The sequence below is a fragment of the Jaculus jaculus genome, chromosome 10 (genome assembly GCF_020740685.1).
Source record: "Jaculus jaculus isolate mJacJac1 chromosome 10, mJacJac1.mat.Y.cur, whole genome shotgun sequence".
NCBI lineage: Eukaryota > Metazoa > Chordata > Mammalia > Rodentia > Dipodidae > Jaculus > Jaculus jaculus.
Window position 1 is genome coordinate 113,678,801 of NC_059111.1, and position 16,319 is coordinate 113,695,119.

The following is a 16,319-nucleotide window of genomic DNA, read 5'->3' on the forward strand; positions in this document are numbered from 1 at the left end:
TCCAGATCCAGGGGAGGTTCCGTCAATGCTGGAAGAAGCTGGCTGTCTTTCACAGATCCAAGCAGAGTAAAGCAGCCAGCAAACACGAAAAGGCAGCAAGCAAGCACCCAGCCAGAGCTGAAACCTCCCTGCACACCGTTGGGCTGGAATTCAGACAGTGAACACCCACTTGCAGCGCGAGTCCACCTGCTCGGGGCGGAAGCCAGAACCTCAGTTTTAAGGAAACGCCCGAGCCTATGGGGCCATACGTTCAAATTACCACAGAGCCCATGCCCCCGAGCACTCTCCATGCCCCTCCACCAGAGGCTGCCCTGGACGCTGCCCTGGCGTGACAGTGACAGGCACGGATAAGCTTGCTCTGCATCGCACAGAGCCACATGGGCGGGGCAGTGGGCTGACTGGCATGCCAAGACAGGCTCTGGTCGCAACCGAGGGGAAACCCCAAGGCTGGAATGTGTGGGTGTGCGGTGCAGGTGGGGTTCCAATGTCTCATTCTTCGGAGTGAAAAAGATGTTCTTGGAGTGTCTGGGAAGGATGGGGCAGAGAGAGAGAGAGAGAGAGAGAGAGAGAGAGAGAGAGAGAGAGAAGAAGGAGGAGGAGGAGGAGGAGGAGGAGGAGGAGGAGGGGGAGGAGGAGAAGGAGGAGAAGAAAAGAGAGAAGAGAAGAGAGAAGAGAAGGGGATAGATAGATAAATATATAGATAGACAGCCAGACAGACAGACAGACAGACAGTCAGTCAGACAGAAAGACAGACAGACAGATAGATGATAGATAGACTGACTTGAAGCCCTGTAGGGAGACAAGTCCTCCTGATCAGAACCACCAGAGGAGCTGCAGATGTCCCAGACCTGCAGGGGGAGCAGCTGCCACTGGTCGATAGGGACAGAATGTGGAGTCCGCTGGTCAGAGGGGTCAGGCGAGAGTCCAAGGGAGGAACTGGCCTGAGAGACATAGCCGTAAGGAAATGGAAGAGAACCAAGAAGCCCACAGTCTACCAGTTCTAGCCCAGCGACCATGTCTGAGTGCAGAATTGGCCTTACGGCTTTCCAGCAGGCATGAGGATGGTGCCCTGGCACATCTGTCCCACTACAGTGGACACTGGGAGAACAGACGTTTGAGAGTGAGGAAAGAAAGAGCCTGCATGCCTTCTGGGCACATGTGACTGGAGGCAGAGCCGGGCCAGGGTAGCTGAGACACGAGGTAGAGCCTGTAACAGCCGAGGCTCCCAGGAGGAGTGAATTGGAGTGACGGCAAGGAGTCACAGCTAAGGGGTCGTAAGGCCAAGGCTGGCTTGGCTCCAGCCCTGAAAGCAAGGGCTGTCGGGACAATCCCTTCTCCCTCATTTTCTGTCTTTTTAGGGCTGTCTGTCTTCAGTTCTGATGGGTCTTCCCCTATGAGTGGATTCTAATGAGTGTATTTTCTTTCATCCTTTACTTTTCCAGCCTGTGAGGTAGAAATGCCCAGCAGCCATCACTTACATGCACCAGGGAAGCTGTTCACAATTTCTACCTTTGGTGTGTGGTTTGAGTCTGAAATGTGGGTCCTTGTTCTCAGTTCCATCCTCTCAACCCTCAAAGGATGGAAGACCAGTAGGAAGCCCGTTACTCTGACTGTACCATTAAAAAAAACCAGAAACTATTTTACTTATTGGTTTGCAAGGAGAGAGAGAGAGAGGATGAATAGGGTGTGCATCCCGACTGTGGGGCTGATGCTGCAGAGGCCGGGCTCGACTTCCTGGTGGGAGCTGCAGATGTGGGTGGGAGTTGACATTGAATTACGGTCTGCCATCGTGTGTTTGCTCATTCGGGTTCTCACCAGGCTCGCTGGCTCTTTCTGTGACCACCTCGTGAGCTCACAGCGTGAGGACCAAGGGGGCCGCTGGCTCTGTCCTTCAGGCCTCTCATCACACCAGGGTTTTTGGTACTATTTTAATCTCTCTGTGTATATGTGTGTGAGACTTTGGGCATCTGGCTATATGTGCATACTGGGGAATCATACCCAGGCGACAGGCTCTGCAAAAAAGCACCTTCAAGTACTTGGCCATCTCCCCAGCCACACAACAGGATTTTTTTAAAAAAAAAAAAGAATTATTTTATTTTTGACAGACATAAGGAGCAAGAACGAGAGAGAGGGAGAACGGGTGCCTTAAGGCTTTTCAGCTGCTGTCACTCTACTGCTGAACTCTAGTCGCGTGCGCCCCCTTGTGAGCCTGCGCAACACTGCACGCTTGTGTCCCTGCCTCTGGCTTCCTGGGACCTGGCGATTCAAACGTGTGTTCTTAGGCTTCGCAGGCAAGCACCTTAACCTCTAAGCCATCTCTCCAGCCCACACCAAGCTTTTAAACAGGGGCTTCCTGATGAAAACCAGTCCCTTAATAAACTGATGTTCCTGGAGCCACAGGTCAGGCAGGAGAGGGGGAGGGATGCGTTTTCAGCCTGAGGGTGCAGAGTTCCTCCGTGCATGCCTCTGGGCACACGATGGCCTGTGCCCTGAGCAGGACCATGAGGCACACCACGGGTAGTGGCTGCAGTCCTTGTCTTGGGTGCTGAGGGTTTTGTAAACGCTTCAGGAGTCCCATAGCTACCCAGTTGGAAGTTACAATTAGAACTCACGTAGCCCAGGTTGACCTTGAACCGCTGGACCCTCCTGCCTCTGCCTTCCCGGTGCTGGTGCTCCAGGTAGGCACCACCAGACCCGATTTTGCAGTGTTGGGAGCAGAGCTCAGGAGCACGCATGCTACGTAAGATAAGCACTCGGTCCACCAAGCCCTACCAGCACATTCAAAAGACAAATTTAAAACTTGTTTGCTTCTAGCTTGGACCTACCAAGGAAGGCCTACTAGACTTCACACCACTGGCAAGGAGACAGACGGCTGCTGGTTGGCATGGTCTCCATAACGGCATTCTGGAGCGGAGGGGGGGGGATGGTCTTCCGAACGGGGATGGAGATATCCTGGGAGTGGCCAGTGCCTACTCTCAGCACTTTCTATCTTGTCATCCTATCTCTGGCATGTGCCCAAGTTGTAAAACGCACCTTCCTGTGTGAAACTTTAGCTCCTGAGCACGCACCAGGCTCTTCCCAGGACACACTGGGTCAGCAAAGGTGGGACTAGAGCTAGCTTCTTTCTTGGCTGGGGCTGAGGGTGACAGTGATGGGGCAGCTCCCATGGTCTCCATGGCCTCGGCTCTTTAAAGATCTCCTTAGTCTTGATTGTCAGAGGTGACCAGTGCAGCTGGCCCTGCGTAGGTGGCAGGGCTCACCTTTGTCTTAGAGACAGAGGGTCTCAGGATGGGGGTATTATGCCGTCAAGCCCTGGCTCTTGGGGTGGTGCCTCGTTTACACCAGCCTATTGAACTCACAAAAAAAGCGTACGGGTGAATTTCAACAGACATACACTTTGTCTGAAGTTTTCTAGTTGGCAATGCTATGGCCATCAAGCCCTTAGTTATTCTGTCTCCACCGACAGACCTGTTTCTTCCGCTGTGAACACAGCTGACTAGTGTTAACTTTCCAAAATACTCTCAAGGCACCTGCTACCTTACGGCTTTCATCTTCCTCCCGCTCCTCCTCCATCTCCCCTCCTCCTCCCTCTTTCCTTTCTCCTCCGCCTCCTCCTGTTCTTCTTCTGGTTTATTCCACGCTGGCCTCACAATTACTGAGTAGCCCAAACTGGCCTGAACTCCTGCTCCTCCAGCCTCCTCCTCCCACATGCTGGAATGCCAGGTGGAGCCACCACACCCAGCCCCAAGGTGGGCATTTCACCTGACATACATGGGGCTCCCATACTTTGTTTGGGGAGTCCAGTGAGTGCTTTAAACATGTCCCAAAGCCATGCCCACTTTCTAAGGTGAGGGAGCAGAGCAGAAGCAAGAAAAGATGAATCCAAGTGGTAAAATAATGTTTTATTCATGGGTGACAAGCGCTACCATGCCACGCCCCACAGCCTCTAAGTCTTGCAGCCAGAGCTGGCTTCCCTTTTCAGACCTCCTTGTCTTTGCCACTGCCATTGCCAAGCCTGGTGAAGTAGCTAGACAATGATAGGGTGGCATTTAGATCAGTCCTGGCTGTCAGCTCACGGATCCCTTCACGGATGGTGATGCGTCACCTGTAAAATTCTGGGACAAAGATCTACCGGATCTACCAAGAACCAACGTTCAAAGTCGTGTGGATGGAACCAAAGCCCCCAAACACCAAAGAGCGACATGGACACATCTCCTCTGCAGACAGGGTATCGAGGACACCCCAGCAAGACTGGAAGCTGGAGAAATCAGTATTGACATTCAGGTTGTCAACAAGTCTGAAAGGAAATGACAATAATTGATATATTTCAAACTAGCACTTGTGGAGGGGCCAGACCAGCCAGAGAGGTGTCTGCATGCAAGCCCGGTACAAGGTTAGCGCTGGGGGTTTGGGGGGGGGATGCACAAATGGCAGACACACATTCCTGGTTTTTTTATATACAATGCAATGAAATATACACTGGCAACAGTGGCTGCACATCTGGTCAGCATGTATCTTACAGCTAACAGGACCGCATCAACTCCACTGCTGTCAAAGGAGGGAGGCACCACCTCCCGGGCTAGAGGGGACATGTGTGCCCCCCACGTCACCCCACACAATGCTGGAATCACCCAACTGATTGAGGGGTGGAACCAACACATCGTCTTACGATTCTGAACCAAATGCCACCTGAAAAGACAATTGATCCAGGAGAAAGGGGGTGGCTCCAGGACACATGTGTCCTTGCCCAGCTCAGTGGAGAAAGGTTTCCTGGTGTGGTTTCTGTGAGAGCTGCTGGGGATGCCCTCACTCACACCCTCAGCGTCTGACATGCCTCTACCACTTCTGACACGGCGCTGGCCAGACAGCAGCTGCTCCCATTCAATAAAGCACAATGTGGAAAGCAAAGCAAAGAAAGAGATACCGAAAGGAGAGAGAAAACAGCAAAACAACCCCACGAGCAGACACGATGGCGCATCCGGTTAAAACCATAGAAAAATACAAAGAAAGTCTACGAGGTTAACCACTGGCAGCTACAGTCATACTCTGCACACAAAGAGGTTCTGGGGATACAGATGGGAAGTATGGACTCTCCTAAGCACAGAGGGGAGCCAGCCGTGTATGAACACGTGCAGCTGAGACCACCGTGCTGCGCTCGTCCCCACGGCACAGGAGATGCCACAGGACGCACCGCCATGAGTGTGGGCACGGTGAGCGAACACACGGGGTGGGTCTCGGTGCTACGGAGAGAAAGCTTCAATTTAAGGGCTGGTTTTCTTGGGTTCCAAGTGGGCCCTCACTGCCATCTGTCTTTCACTTTGCCCCCTGGGGGAGAGACATGGAATGTGCCAGTCACTGGGGGCCAGGAGGAGGTGATGCTGCTGAGGCGGGGTTGTGCCAGGCTGTGTGGTCTCCACTGGGGAAGGAGCATGTCCCCCCCGACACCAGATGGCCTTCAGAACGGAGACCCACATGGTGGAAGGTCAGCACCTCCACCCCACCTGCCCGTGGAGGGAGAAAGTGGCGGGGAGGTTCCTCAGTTGCATATTGTTGTAGAAGGAGCCACGTCTGTGCTTCGGGCTGGAATGTGGTTAGTCCTCCTCCTCGTCCTCTTTCGCTGTGGCCGTCGGTAGCTTGTCCTGAATCCTGAAACATTCCACGAAGAAGTTGATGATGGAGCGGTACAGGTGCTGTTTGAGGGCGGCGCTGTGGAAGTAGTGACTGTCGTCTGGGTAGATCTGTGAGGGAGGAAGGGAGACGTGACTCACCCCCAGCTCACCCTCCCGAGGGGTGACGACATGCGACAACCCAGGACCCGTGCAGGTCTGAGTGAACTTCCCAGCCATTGGAGCCCTAGGGTAAGTGATATGACCTTTGGGGAGCTCAGGGCCCCCTATTCCTGAAACCCTAGGAGTCCTCAAAATCAGGCCAGTCTCCCAAGGGCCGGTGCTGCTCCTGGACGTCTCTCCCTTGCTAAGGGCAGTGGACACTCAGCAAGAATGGGCTGGGTAAGTCAGAAACACCTCTGTCTACATCTGCTTGTCTTATTCTACTTATTTTTAAAGATTTGTTTAATTAGTTTTTGATTAAAAGTGTGCACACACACACGTGTGTGCATGTGTGTTGGGGGGGCATGTGCCAGTCTTGTAAATCACACCAACAGCCGAGTAGGGTAGGGCGTCTGTCTTCTTGTGTCTCCTGGGCGCTCAGCTAGAGCTGGTCACGGTTACACACTGTCTGAGTATCTGTGAGGACAGTGCTATGCTGGCATGCGTGGTCCCAGGTGGGTCCCTTCCATGGGCACAGGTGTGGAGCTGGCATTGCCTACACTGTCAGCACTCAGTACACATCCGGGCATGGCCTCACAGCATATGGGAGCTGTGTCCTAATTGACCAGGGACTATCATGTGTGTGAAGTACATTTGATGGTGCCAGGGCAACTGTGAGTTTATTAGGCTCTGAGCATTTTTCCCATTAAAGCAGGGACATAATATAACCGGACCATGCCATTCATCAGCCCTCAGGCCCAACCTTCCTGACCTATCCCCGCCCCCACGTGGCCACCCACAGGCTACTGAATGCTGGAGACGGGCAAATGGCTGTCAGAGCCAGTTGGGCTCCCTCTGAGAGAGCCAGGGTGACCACTGAGTCCCCATTTATCTGGACTTGAAAAGAGAATGAGGTGATGAGTGCTTTATCAAAGGAAGTAGAGGACAACAAGGAAAAGGAAGAAGCCTCCAGAATCATCCCTGTGCATTGCTGGGAAGTGAGCAGCTGGTGCCTGTGAGGACTGGCTGTGGATGTGGTTCACGGGCAGGGCAGTGCCCAGTCACTGCCACAGATGGTGATGGTATGTTAGCCACAGGTGCTGTTGTCAGCTAGCAAGAGAAGGTTCAGGTCCTGGGGTGCCAGCTCTCCCCACTGCCTCCACTTGGCACTGCTGGGGCCTAGCTCACAGTGCAGAGGTGCACGGGGCGGGGCACAGGGTGCCAATGGGCTGGCGCAGTTCTTCAGGATTTTAGCCATGGCCTGCGTGCAGAGCTGAGCTGCCACCAGACTGAGGACTTGTCTGAAGTACCTGGCTTGCACAGACAGCCCAAGCTCTGGCGTGTGCACGGCACGAGGCTTGCTGGACCCCACTCAGGTGTGTCTCCAGGACCCCCACGACAAAGGCCCTGCCTGCCCCGCACACGCTCCGCATACCTGTAGGCTGTAGTTGGCCTTCCCCTTAATGAGCTGCGTGATGAGCTCTGCTGTGTGCTGGAAATGAATTTTTTCTGTGGAGGAAAACAGAGGCGGGCGTCAAAACCGGGGCTGGGGAGATGGCTTACGGCAGAGGGCTTGTGGGTTGGGTATAAGCCCTGGAACCCACATGGAACGCCAGGTGTGGGGTGTGCGCCCCGGAGCCCAGCGTTGGGGAGGTAGAGACCGAGACTCTCTGCCGCAATCTGGCCAGCTACTGTGAATCAACTGTTGAGCTCTAGGCCAAGGCAGAGACTGAGAGTAAGGTGGACAGCCGTCGGGGAGGACACCTACTGCTGACCTCTGGACAGACACGCGTGCTTATGCCCACACACATAAGCGTGCATACCACACACACATGCCCATGCCCACACACATAGAGGGGCACACACCAACACACGCACAAGCACACACACACACAGGGGCCTCAGCCAGCGGGAAGGTGTCTCCGGCACTCACCATCAGCTGTGGCGTGGATGATGAGGAACTGCTGGCCCTCCAGCGCGGACACTCGGTGCGCCACCTTGGTCATCTGCATGCATGGGGCAAGGGGGCGGGGTTAGCTGCAGAGAGGGTTGGGGTGTGGAAAACCTGACAGAGAGAGGATGAGGGAAGCAGACACCAGGCCCCGGGAGAACTGGTCTGGGCTGCTAATATCATGCACAAGGCGGCAAGCCTCGGCCACCCTTCCCTTGCTCACACCGGCACCTTTGTGGGGGAACGGGGTGAGAAGAGGGAGAAAGCAGGAGATTTTCCAGCTACATCTGGCCGCAGAATGCCATCTTGTCACTGGGTGGCACTGAAACCTGCTTAGTTTCTCTGGCCAAGCAGAAGTCTCAACTTCGACGGCAGAGCTCTGCTGGACCACGCAGCACTGGCCATCCACGTGTGCACACTGGTGACATGCTGCGTGTGACACCCTGAGTCAGCAGAATGGCTGGGATGGAGCCAGGACTACCTTGTCCCCAGTCCCCAGCTCCCCTTCCCACAAGGAACCCAGTCTCATGGTGGGGAGCAGGAGCTAGAGCCAGCAGCTCCAAGGACAGACTCCACCACCCACAGCTTCTCAGCTCTCTCCCTCAGAAAGCAAACTCCAACATGGAAACAGACAGAACCAATGATGCGTCGTTAGCCAATTTTATAGTCTGGTGGGAGGAGGACTCCAGCGTTTTGGGGAGGGAGGGGACTAGGCCCTGGGGAGGTGGGCGTGGCTTGGAGGGACTAGAAGGGTGGGAAGAAGAGAGTGACCCCCACCACGCTCCCTGACGTGCGACACCTACCTCGTATGCTCTGTTGTCCAGCCCATGCAGGCCCAGGTACCTTTCCGAAAAGGCAGACGCTGGACAGAAGCAGAGAGAGGGGTCAGTTCTGGTCCTCTAGCCCCTGGAGGGTCAGAGTCCAGACGGAAAGGGATGGTTTGGAGCATTGGGTCCACCTTGGGCCCTGGCATAACAAGCACGGAGTTTTTAAAGCCATCCCCTACATCTCCTGGGCTGTGGCGTGGGGCGATACTCAGTGTATGTCAGTCTTTGTGGATGGCTTTTCAACAGAACAGTGAAACCAGAACCCAGTAACCCAGGCAAGTGGGATCCCACATAAACAGCTGACCTCTGGCTGTGCTTTCACTTACAGGAAAGGGCGGGCATCAGAAGAGAGGCAGCCGCATCTGGGCTTACTTGTTTTGTGTGGGGGGTCAAGGCCGTTATGTATTTGCTGCCTCTGCAAATGCTCTGCTGATGTTGATGATGATCTACCAGGAGAGTCAGGGATGGGGGCACTTTGCCAGAGCCACGGGGCTTCTGTGGAATCCTTTGTGAGTGAGCTGGTGGAGGACGAGATCCCCTAATTGTGTTGTGCAGTATTAATACACAGGTGGGCTGGGGCTGTCACTCAGTGCCTGGCATGCTTGAGGGCCTGGGCTCCACACTCAGTACCACAAAAGAAGAAAAAGAAGAGGAGGAAGGATAGGGGAGGGGAGGAGGGCATTCATGGGAGACACGGGCCAATTTATTTATGCTTGAACCAGGTAAATTTAGAATAGCATGATTAAGGAATTAAGAAAGTCTAACTGAATTTGAATAATCCAATCACGCCACATATCTTCCCACGGAGAGTTAAGGCTGCCTCCTTTCTCATCAGCACCACACCTGGCTCACCCTCCCTGGCCCTCCTCCCCACACGGTGCCCCACACAGAGGCAGGGCAGCCTGGCCCCTGTGCCTGCATGCGACCCTTCTGCCTGTGCAGCTTTTCTGAACCCACCCCGTATGAGCTGGCTGCCCATGCTCATGCCGCCCTTAGATTTTGTGAGGTGATTGGTGAGTATTAGTGGACTAACCACCCGCCCTCAAATGAATGAGACTCTCTTCTTCCTGCCCCAGTGTGCACTGGGATGCCTGAAGTTAGGATCACAGGTGCCAGTGGGGGAGGTGGGGTCATGCTGTGGGGCTCAACCTTCGTTCTTATCAAGGTCATTACCGTAGAGTTTGAAGTCGGTTATGGGAGACAGCGCCGAGCCACAGGTGAAAGTCTGACCTTGGTTTTCAATCTTGGCTGGGAGAATGTAAGTGCTCAGGTACCCACCATAGTCCTGGGGAGACGTGAGAGAGAAAGAAAGGAAGCCGGGATTGGTCAGCAGGACCAGCCTCATGCCAAGGGAGGCTGTACACTACAGTAAGCACATGTTTTCATGTTGTCTCTAATTTGACTTTAAATTTCTTAGACAGTGCAAAGCAAATGCCTTCCCAGTTCCCTTTTTTTGTGACACCATCTCCAATCACTTAAAAATTTTTTAAAAATGTTCTATTTATTTATGAGAATGAGCAAATGAATGAGAGAGAGAGGCAGTACACATACACACACACACACACACACACACACGCACACATATGAAGAGAGAGAGAGAGAGAGAGAGAGAGAGAGAGCAAGCACGCCAGGGCCTCCAGTCACTGCAAATGAACTCCAGACACATGTGTCCCTTTGTGCATCTGTACACATAGGTCCTGAGGAGTTGAGCCTGGGTCCTTTGGCATTTTAGGAAACCACCTAGGCGGCTGGGCTCTCTCTCCAGTTCCCGTTTCCAATCTTTAAATGAGTGTGCGAAAGACATGAAAATTAGGCCACTTCCTAGGTCACTGTGGGAGGAAGCCTGGCATGTGCTGTTCGGCCTATGTGTCTGCGAAGCCTCCCTCCCACGGCCTCCTCTGCAGGCAGGACCTGTCCCTTGGAGGGTTATGAGGGCGGCTGGAGGGCAACCCCGAGGGGGAGAGAACAGGCCTGTGTGGTGTCTGGCTCAGGACTTCATGAGCTGCTCAGTGTGCCCCACGAGGAGCCCACCTCAGCACGCATTCCTAGCTCATCCCATCCTCTGTGGGGCTCCTTCAGAGCTGCTCGGCTTAGTACTGCAGCCTGCCGAGAGGGTCAAGGGTCACAGGACAGAGGTGATGCTCCGCTGAGCAAGGCTGGCAGAAGAGACACAAAGGCTCCAGAGAACGGGGCGGTGAAGTGCGGCTGCGGAGGGGTGTGCCAGTGAGCCTGCTTTGAGTGTGAGGAGACGTGTACGTGTGCATGTACCCATGACGTGTGAGCATGCATGAGCCTGTGTACTGAGTGGGAACCTCATGTGTATGTGCATATGTGACTGTACATGTGACTGTATATGTGAGCATGTGTACATGACCACATGTGCATGGATGTGTGAGCATGTGTCTGGCAACATGGATGTGTGCATGTGAAGATATGTGTGTGTGAGCCCATAGACCTGTGAGGCTGTGCGTGAGTATAAGTGAAGGTAAACATATATGAGTACATAAGTGTGCAGCAGCCTCTGTTCCACATACACAGGGGACATATCTGGGAGCTGTGTCCTGTGTCCTCTGACCTGAGACTACGGGTTGTCCCTGCAGACAACCTTGGCCTTGCATTAAGTCCCTAAGACCGATTAGGAAAAATGCATTATAAACAAAAATGGAGCTTCCCCTCGAGTCTGTAAGCCAAAATAAACCCCCTTTTCCCACAAGCTGCTCTTGGTTGGGTGATTTCTGCCAGCAATGCAAACCTGATGCAACAGTAAGTTTTGTATGGCGAAGTGGGATCATTGCTGCTAGAAACCTGACTGTGTGGCTTTGGCCTTTTGGAGCTGATTTTCAAGAGGAATGTGGGAGGATTTGAAACCTTGGCCTAAGAAATGCCTTGCGCCTTGCAGAGCTGTAAGTACAGCTTGATGGACGATTCTGGTCAGAGTTGAAAGACCTGAATGCAGCAAGAACTATGGACTGTGAGGTTTGGCTTACAAGGGAGAGAAAGAGCTTTGCCTGGACTGGGCTAGAAGCAGTTTGTGTGAGAAGCTTGCTGTTATGCCCGTGTCTTGACAACTTGTGCAGGGTTGCAGTGCACAGAAATAGACTAGTGTGAGCAGAGGGATATGGCACAGAAACAATGAGATCTTCGCGCTGAAACTTCTGCCCAGTCAGCTGCAGTTGTGAGAGATCACAACCTCTGAGAATGGGCTGGCTGGTCTGCACTGGGACAACTGGGAGAGTACCGATGGTTCAACAGGGGCCTGAATGCCACAGGAGTGTTCCAGTCTTCAAACTCGGCTTCACTCCTCCCTGGATCACTAAGTTGGCACACCACTTGGTATTATGGATTATAAAAAATGCAAGAGGGCTAGAGAGATGGCTTAGCAGTTAAGCGCTTGCCTATGAAGCCTAAAGACCCCGGTTCAAGGCTTGATCCCCCAGGACCCACGTTAACCAGATGCACAAGGGGGCGCATGCGTCTGGAGTTTGTTTGCAGTGGCTGGAAGCCCTGGCATGCCCATTCTCTCTCTCTCTCCTTCCTTCTCTGTCTGTCACTCTCAAATAAATAAATAATAAACAGAAACATGCAACAAAGAGAGGATCATTGAATTTGCAACACGGTTTTGTAGTCTGGAAACAGTCATGGGCAGTGTGAACAGGCTTGTTGGGTTATCTGCATGGAGGCCCAGGGGAGCCATGAGGATGAGCCATGGGTTGCAGTAGAGGCCCAATGGAGATGCCAGGACTATGGGGTGGCTGCCAAGGAGAGCTGCTGTGGCACTGGTTAAAGTTTTCCAGGACTGTGACTAGCCTAGCTGGGGGTAGAACTGGAGCTCCAGAGACTTGTTGCTGGTTAGAATTATCAAACTTGGAGACTTGTCACTGACTAGAGTAGTTGTTGGACTTGGAGCTATAGAGTTTGATGTTTGCCCTGGTTGTTTTAAATCTTGTATTGGTTGAATATTTCTTTGCTATGCCCAATGCCATCTTTTGCAGAGTGAATTTTTATTCTATGTCATTATTATTATTTTTATATTTTTGTGTTATGGCTCAGTTCAAAGACCTTGGACTATGGGGATGTTTGAACATCATTGGGATTGATAAAAACTATGGGGACTTTTAAAGTTGGACAGAATGCATTATATTTCATATCATGTATGGTTATCACTTATGGGGGTCAGGGAGTGTGGTGGTTTGATTCATAGGTGTCTCTGGTAAACTTAGATATTCTGAATGCTAGGTTCCCAGCTGATGGAGATTTGGGAATTAACACCTCCTGGAGGCAGTGTATTGCTGGGGGCAGGTTTGTGGGTGTTATAGCCAGTTTCCTCTTGCCAGTGTTTGGCACACTCCTCTGTTGCTATTGTCCACCTGATGTTGGCCAGGGGGGGATGTCCACCCTCTGCTCATGCCATCCTTTCCCCCTGCCATCATGGAGCTTCCCCTCTAGTCTGAGAAACAAAATAAACCCCTTTTTCTCACAAGCTGCTCTTGGTCGGATGTTTTCTGCTAGCAATGCGAACCTGACTGCAACACTCACCACACCTGGAGCTCACTGATTTGTCTAGACCAGCTAACCAGCAAGCCCCGGCAAGTCCTGTCTCTACCTCCTCCGCGCTAGGGTTGCAGATCTGTGCCGTCACACCAGGTTTTTCATGGCACGAGGATTCAAACTTAAGTCCTTACGCCTGCACAGTGGGTACCTTACCAACGTGAGCCATCATCCCTCCAGGCCTCTCTGCTGGTTGACTCCCCCCGCCCCCCACAGTAGACGATCTGCCTCAGAAGCTCAGAAGGAGGCTGGTGAGGATGGCACAGCTCCGTGCCCCAGGGCGCCGGCCCAGGCAGGAGACAACCGCATAGACTCACCTTCCCGAACACAGCCACCCGCGTCCTGTCGATGTATTGCTCCTTCAGCATGGCCCTGCGGGGCAGAGCGGAGAGGACTGAGTGCCTGGGGGGGGGGTCTTCTTTGCCCCCCTCGGTCCACAGCTGTCCCCACTGTGGGCATGAAAACTCCCTACTACACTTTTCTTTTGTGTGTATGTGTGGGCATGTGGTGTGGCGGCCAGCCTCTTAAAACTTGACAGGATCAACTTGACAGGAATTAGAATCACCAGGAAAAAAAATCTCTGGGCATGTCTGTGAGGGATTGTCTAGACTGGTTAGCTGAGGTGGGTAGACACACCTAACGGTGGTGTTGCCATTCCACGGGCTGGTGTCTTGCACTGTATGAAAAGGAGAAATGGGGCTGAATATGCAACATTCCTCTCTCTTGGCTTCCTGCTCCTGGCCCGCTCTCCACCCCATGACAGACTCTATCCTCTGGAACTGTGAGCCAAAATAAACTCTTCCCTTCCTGAGCTGCTTCTGGTTTGGTATTTTATCTCTGTGGTGAGAAAGTAACTGATGCAGGTGCTGTGTGCATGTGTGTTTGGATGCATGTAAGGTGTTCACGGGTGTGCATGGGTGCCTGTGCTCACGGCAGAGGGCGATGCTGGGTGTCTTCCTCCAGCTTCCTTAGTTACTTAGTTACTTGATTAGGCTGGTCTAGCTAGCCCCTGCAATTCCCTATCTCTGCCTCTGGAGTACTGGGGCTACAGATGGGCTGCCATGCCCACCTGGCACTTATGTGGGTACCGGGGACTTGAACTCTGATCCTTGTGCTTGGGCACTTGGGCAGCAAGCACTTTACCCACCGAGCCATCTCCCCATCCCTGAAAACCCTCTTCATATACAAAGACGCTCTGGAGCTTGAAACATTGTTGATCACGGCTGCTATTATTTAGTCCCTGGGTGCTCACATTCAGAATGGGCAGAGCCTGGCACTGCCTCTGGGGTACTTCCTGGTGCATCATGCTGCTCAAATAACAAACGTCAGCTTACAACAGCAGGAGCACCTGGGAGACCCAGTCTCTTGGGGAGATAAGGCCTCTTGGGGAGACCTGGCCCTTTGGGGAGACCTGGTCCCTTGAGGAGACCTGACCCGTCGGGAAGACCTGGTCCCTTGGGGAGACCTAGCCCTTGGGGAGACCCAGCCACTTGGGAAGACATGGTCCCTTGGGGAGACCTGGTCCCTTGGGCCCTCTTGCTTGGCTCCTTTGCTTTTGTAAGCACCCTTCCCTGAGTGTTGTCCTCAGGAAACTCAGGCCTGTCCACAGTGATGGGCAGTGTGGCCTGGTAGGCTCCAGGACAAAATGCTCAGGTGGAGGAAGTTGGGAGGTAGTGTTGGGGACCAGATAGCTTTTGGGAGCTAGTGTGATGCACTGGCCTCACCGCAGGACTTCCTAGGAAAGCCAGCCTGCATTCTGACAGCTCCAAGTCAGAACACGGACACTGGTGCCCAACATCATCTGATGCCTGTGTGGCACGTCCCCTGTTTGGGAAGCCCCTCCCTGCCTTCCCCACAGTGGCCCAGCCTGGCCAGTCTGTCTCACCGCACGGCCTCCATCTGGTCCTTCTCCTCCAGGGAGCCGAGCCGCCTTCGCACTTCCTGCAGGAGCTTGGTTCCTTGGAAGCCGCTGCCTCGGCCATCACACTTCACCACCACTGCTCCATGGCTGCTCACCAGCACCGTCTCCCAGGTCACCTCAAACTTCTCAGCCACGCTCTGGCTCCCTGGGGTGCCGTCCCTGGAGTAGACAACAGCAGAATGTCTGAGAGGACTTCCCCTCACCCGGTGTCCCTGTGCCCTCGGCAGCACTAGGCTCTGCTGCACAGGGAGGGCAAGCCGGGCATCGTGGGACCCGAGAACTCTTGGGCATCAGGCTCATCTCCTATCATAGGCACTGTAAGGACACGTCTGTGGTGAGGGAAACCTCAAAAGATTCCCCAGCCCTGTGTGTGTGTGTGTGTGTGTGTGTGTGTGCGTGTGCACGCGCATGTGTGCAGAAACCAAGACACAACCTTGAGTGCCATTCTTTAGGCACCCATTGTTTATTTACTTAGGCTGTTCTAGGTAGAGTCTCACTCTGGCCCAGGCTGACCTAGAATTCACTAAGTAGTCTCAGGTTGGCCTCGAATTCACGGTGATCCTCCTACCTCTGCCTCCCAAGTGCTGGGATTAAAGGCGACGCAGGGTCTCTCACTGGCCTGGACCCCCTGGGCACCTTTACATGGATACTGAGGAGTTGAAGTAGGCTGGACTGGTTGGTCAGTGAGCCCCAGGGATCTGCCTCCCCAGTTCTGGGATCACAAGGGTGTGACACCACTTTTTCTTTCTTTTTTTTTTTTCTTTTTTTTTTTTTTTAGTATCTAAGTCACATTTCACATTTTTTTTTTTTTTTGAGGTATTGTCTCACTCTTGCCCAAGCTGACCTGGAAACCTGGAATTCACTATGTAGTCTCAGGGCAGCCTTGAACTCATGGCGATCCTCCTACCTCTGCCTCCTGAGTGCTGGGATCACAAGCATGTGCCACCAAATCTGCTATTTTTTTTTATTTTTTAGTTTTTAAAAATTTCAACATGGGTTCTATGGATTGAATTCAGGTCCTGATGCCTGTGAGACACTTTTCTGGCTAAGCAGTCTCCCCAGACCTCTCCAACCTTTCTTTTGCTGTGTGCTTCTAACATGGTGAGGGCCTTTCCTAGACCCTGGGTTCCAAACCTCAGCCTGCCTCTCCGTTTCTGTTGCATGGGCACCAAAGATGTGGAGGCTCCTCCAGTAACGTCCTGGTTTGGAAACCCTCTTGCAGTTAAGTTGGCAGAGCAGCTCTCAGGCTGTGGTGACGGCCTTCCTCCCGTGTCCCTCCTGGCATGGGGGCAGCGCTCCCTCCA

At 53.3% G+C, this 16,319-nt stretch overlaps 1 protein-coding gene across 3 annotated transcripts in view; it reads right to left on the reverse strand.

Moving 5' to 3' along the window:
- Positions 1 to 3,881: 3,881 nt before the first annotated feature.
- Dpp6 (dipeptidyl peptidase like 6) overlaps positions 3,882 to 16,319 on the reverse strand; it is an 802,942-nt gene continuing 790,504 nt past the window's right edge. For all 3 annotated transcript variants that reach the window (XM_045160238.1, XM_045160236.1, XM_045160237.1), the window contains exons 20-26: positions 14,980 to 15,174; positions 13,412 to 13,466; positions 9,720 to 9,831; positions 8,523 to 8,581; positions 7,702 to 7,774; positions 7,204 to 7,277; positions 3,882 to 5,738 (exon numbers count right to left, since the gene is read on the reverse strand). In XM_045160238.1, the coding sequence (XP_045016173.1) occupies positions 5,592 to 5,738; positions 7,204 to 7,277; positions 7,702 to 7,774; positions 8,523 to 8,581; positions 9,720 to 9,831; positions 13,412 to 13,466; positions 14,980 to 15,174 (715 nt within the window). In that variant the 3' untranslated portion in view covers positions 3,882 to 5,591. The remainder of the gene's footprint in view (positions 5,739 to 7,203; positions 7,278 to 7,701; positions 7,775 to 8,522; positions 8,582 to 9,719; positions 9,832 to 13,411; positions 13,467 to 14,979; positions 15,175 to 16,319) is intronic.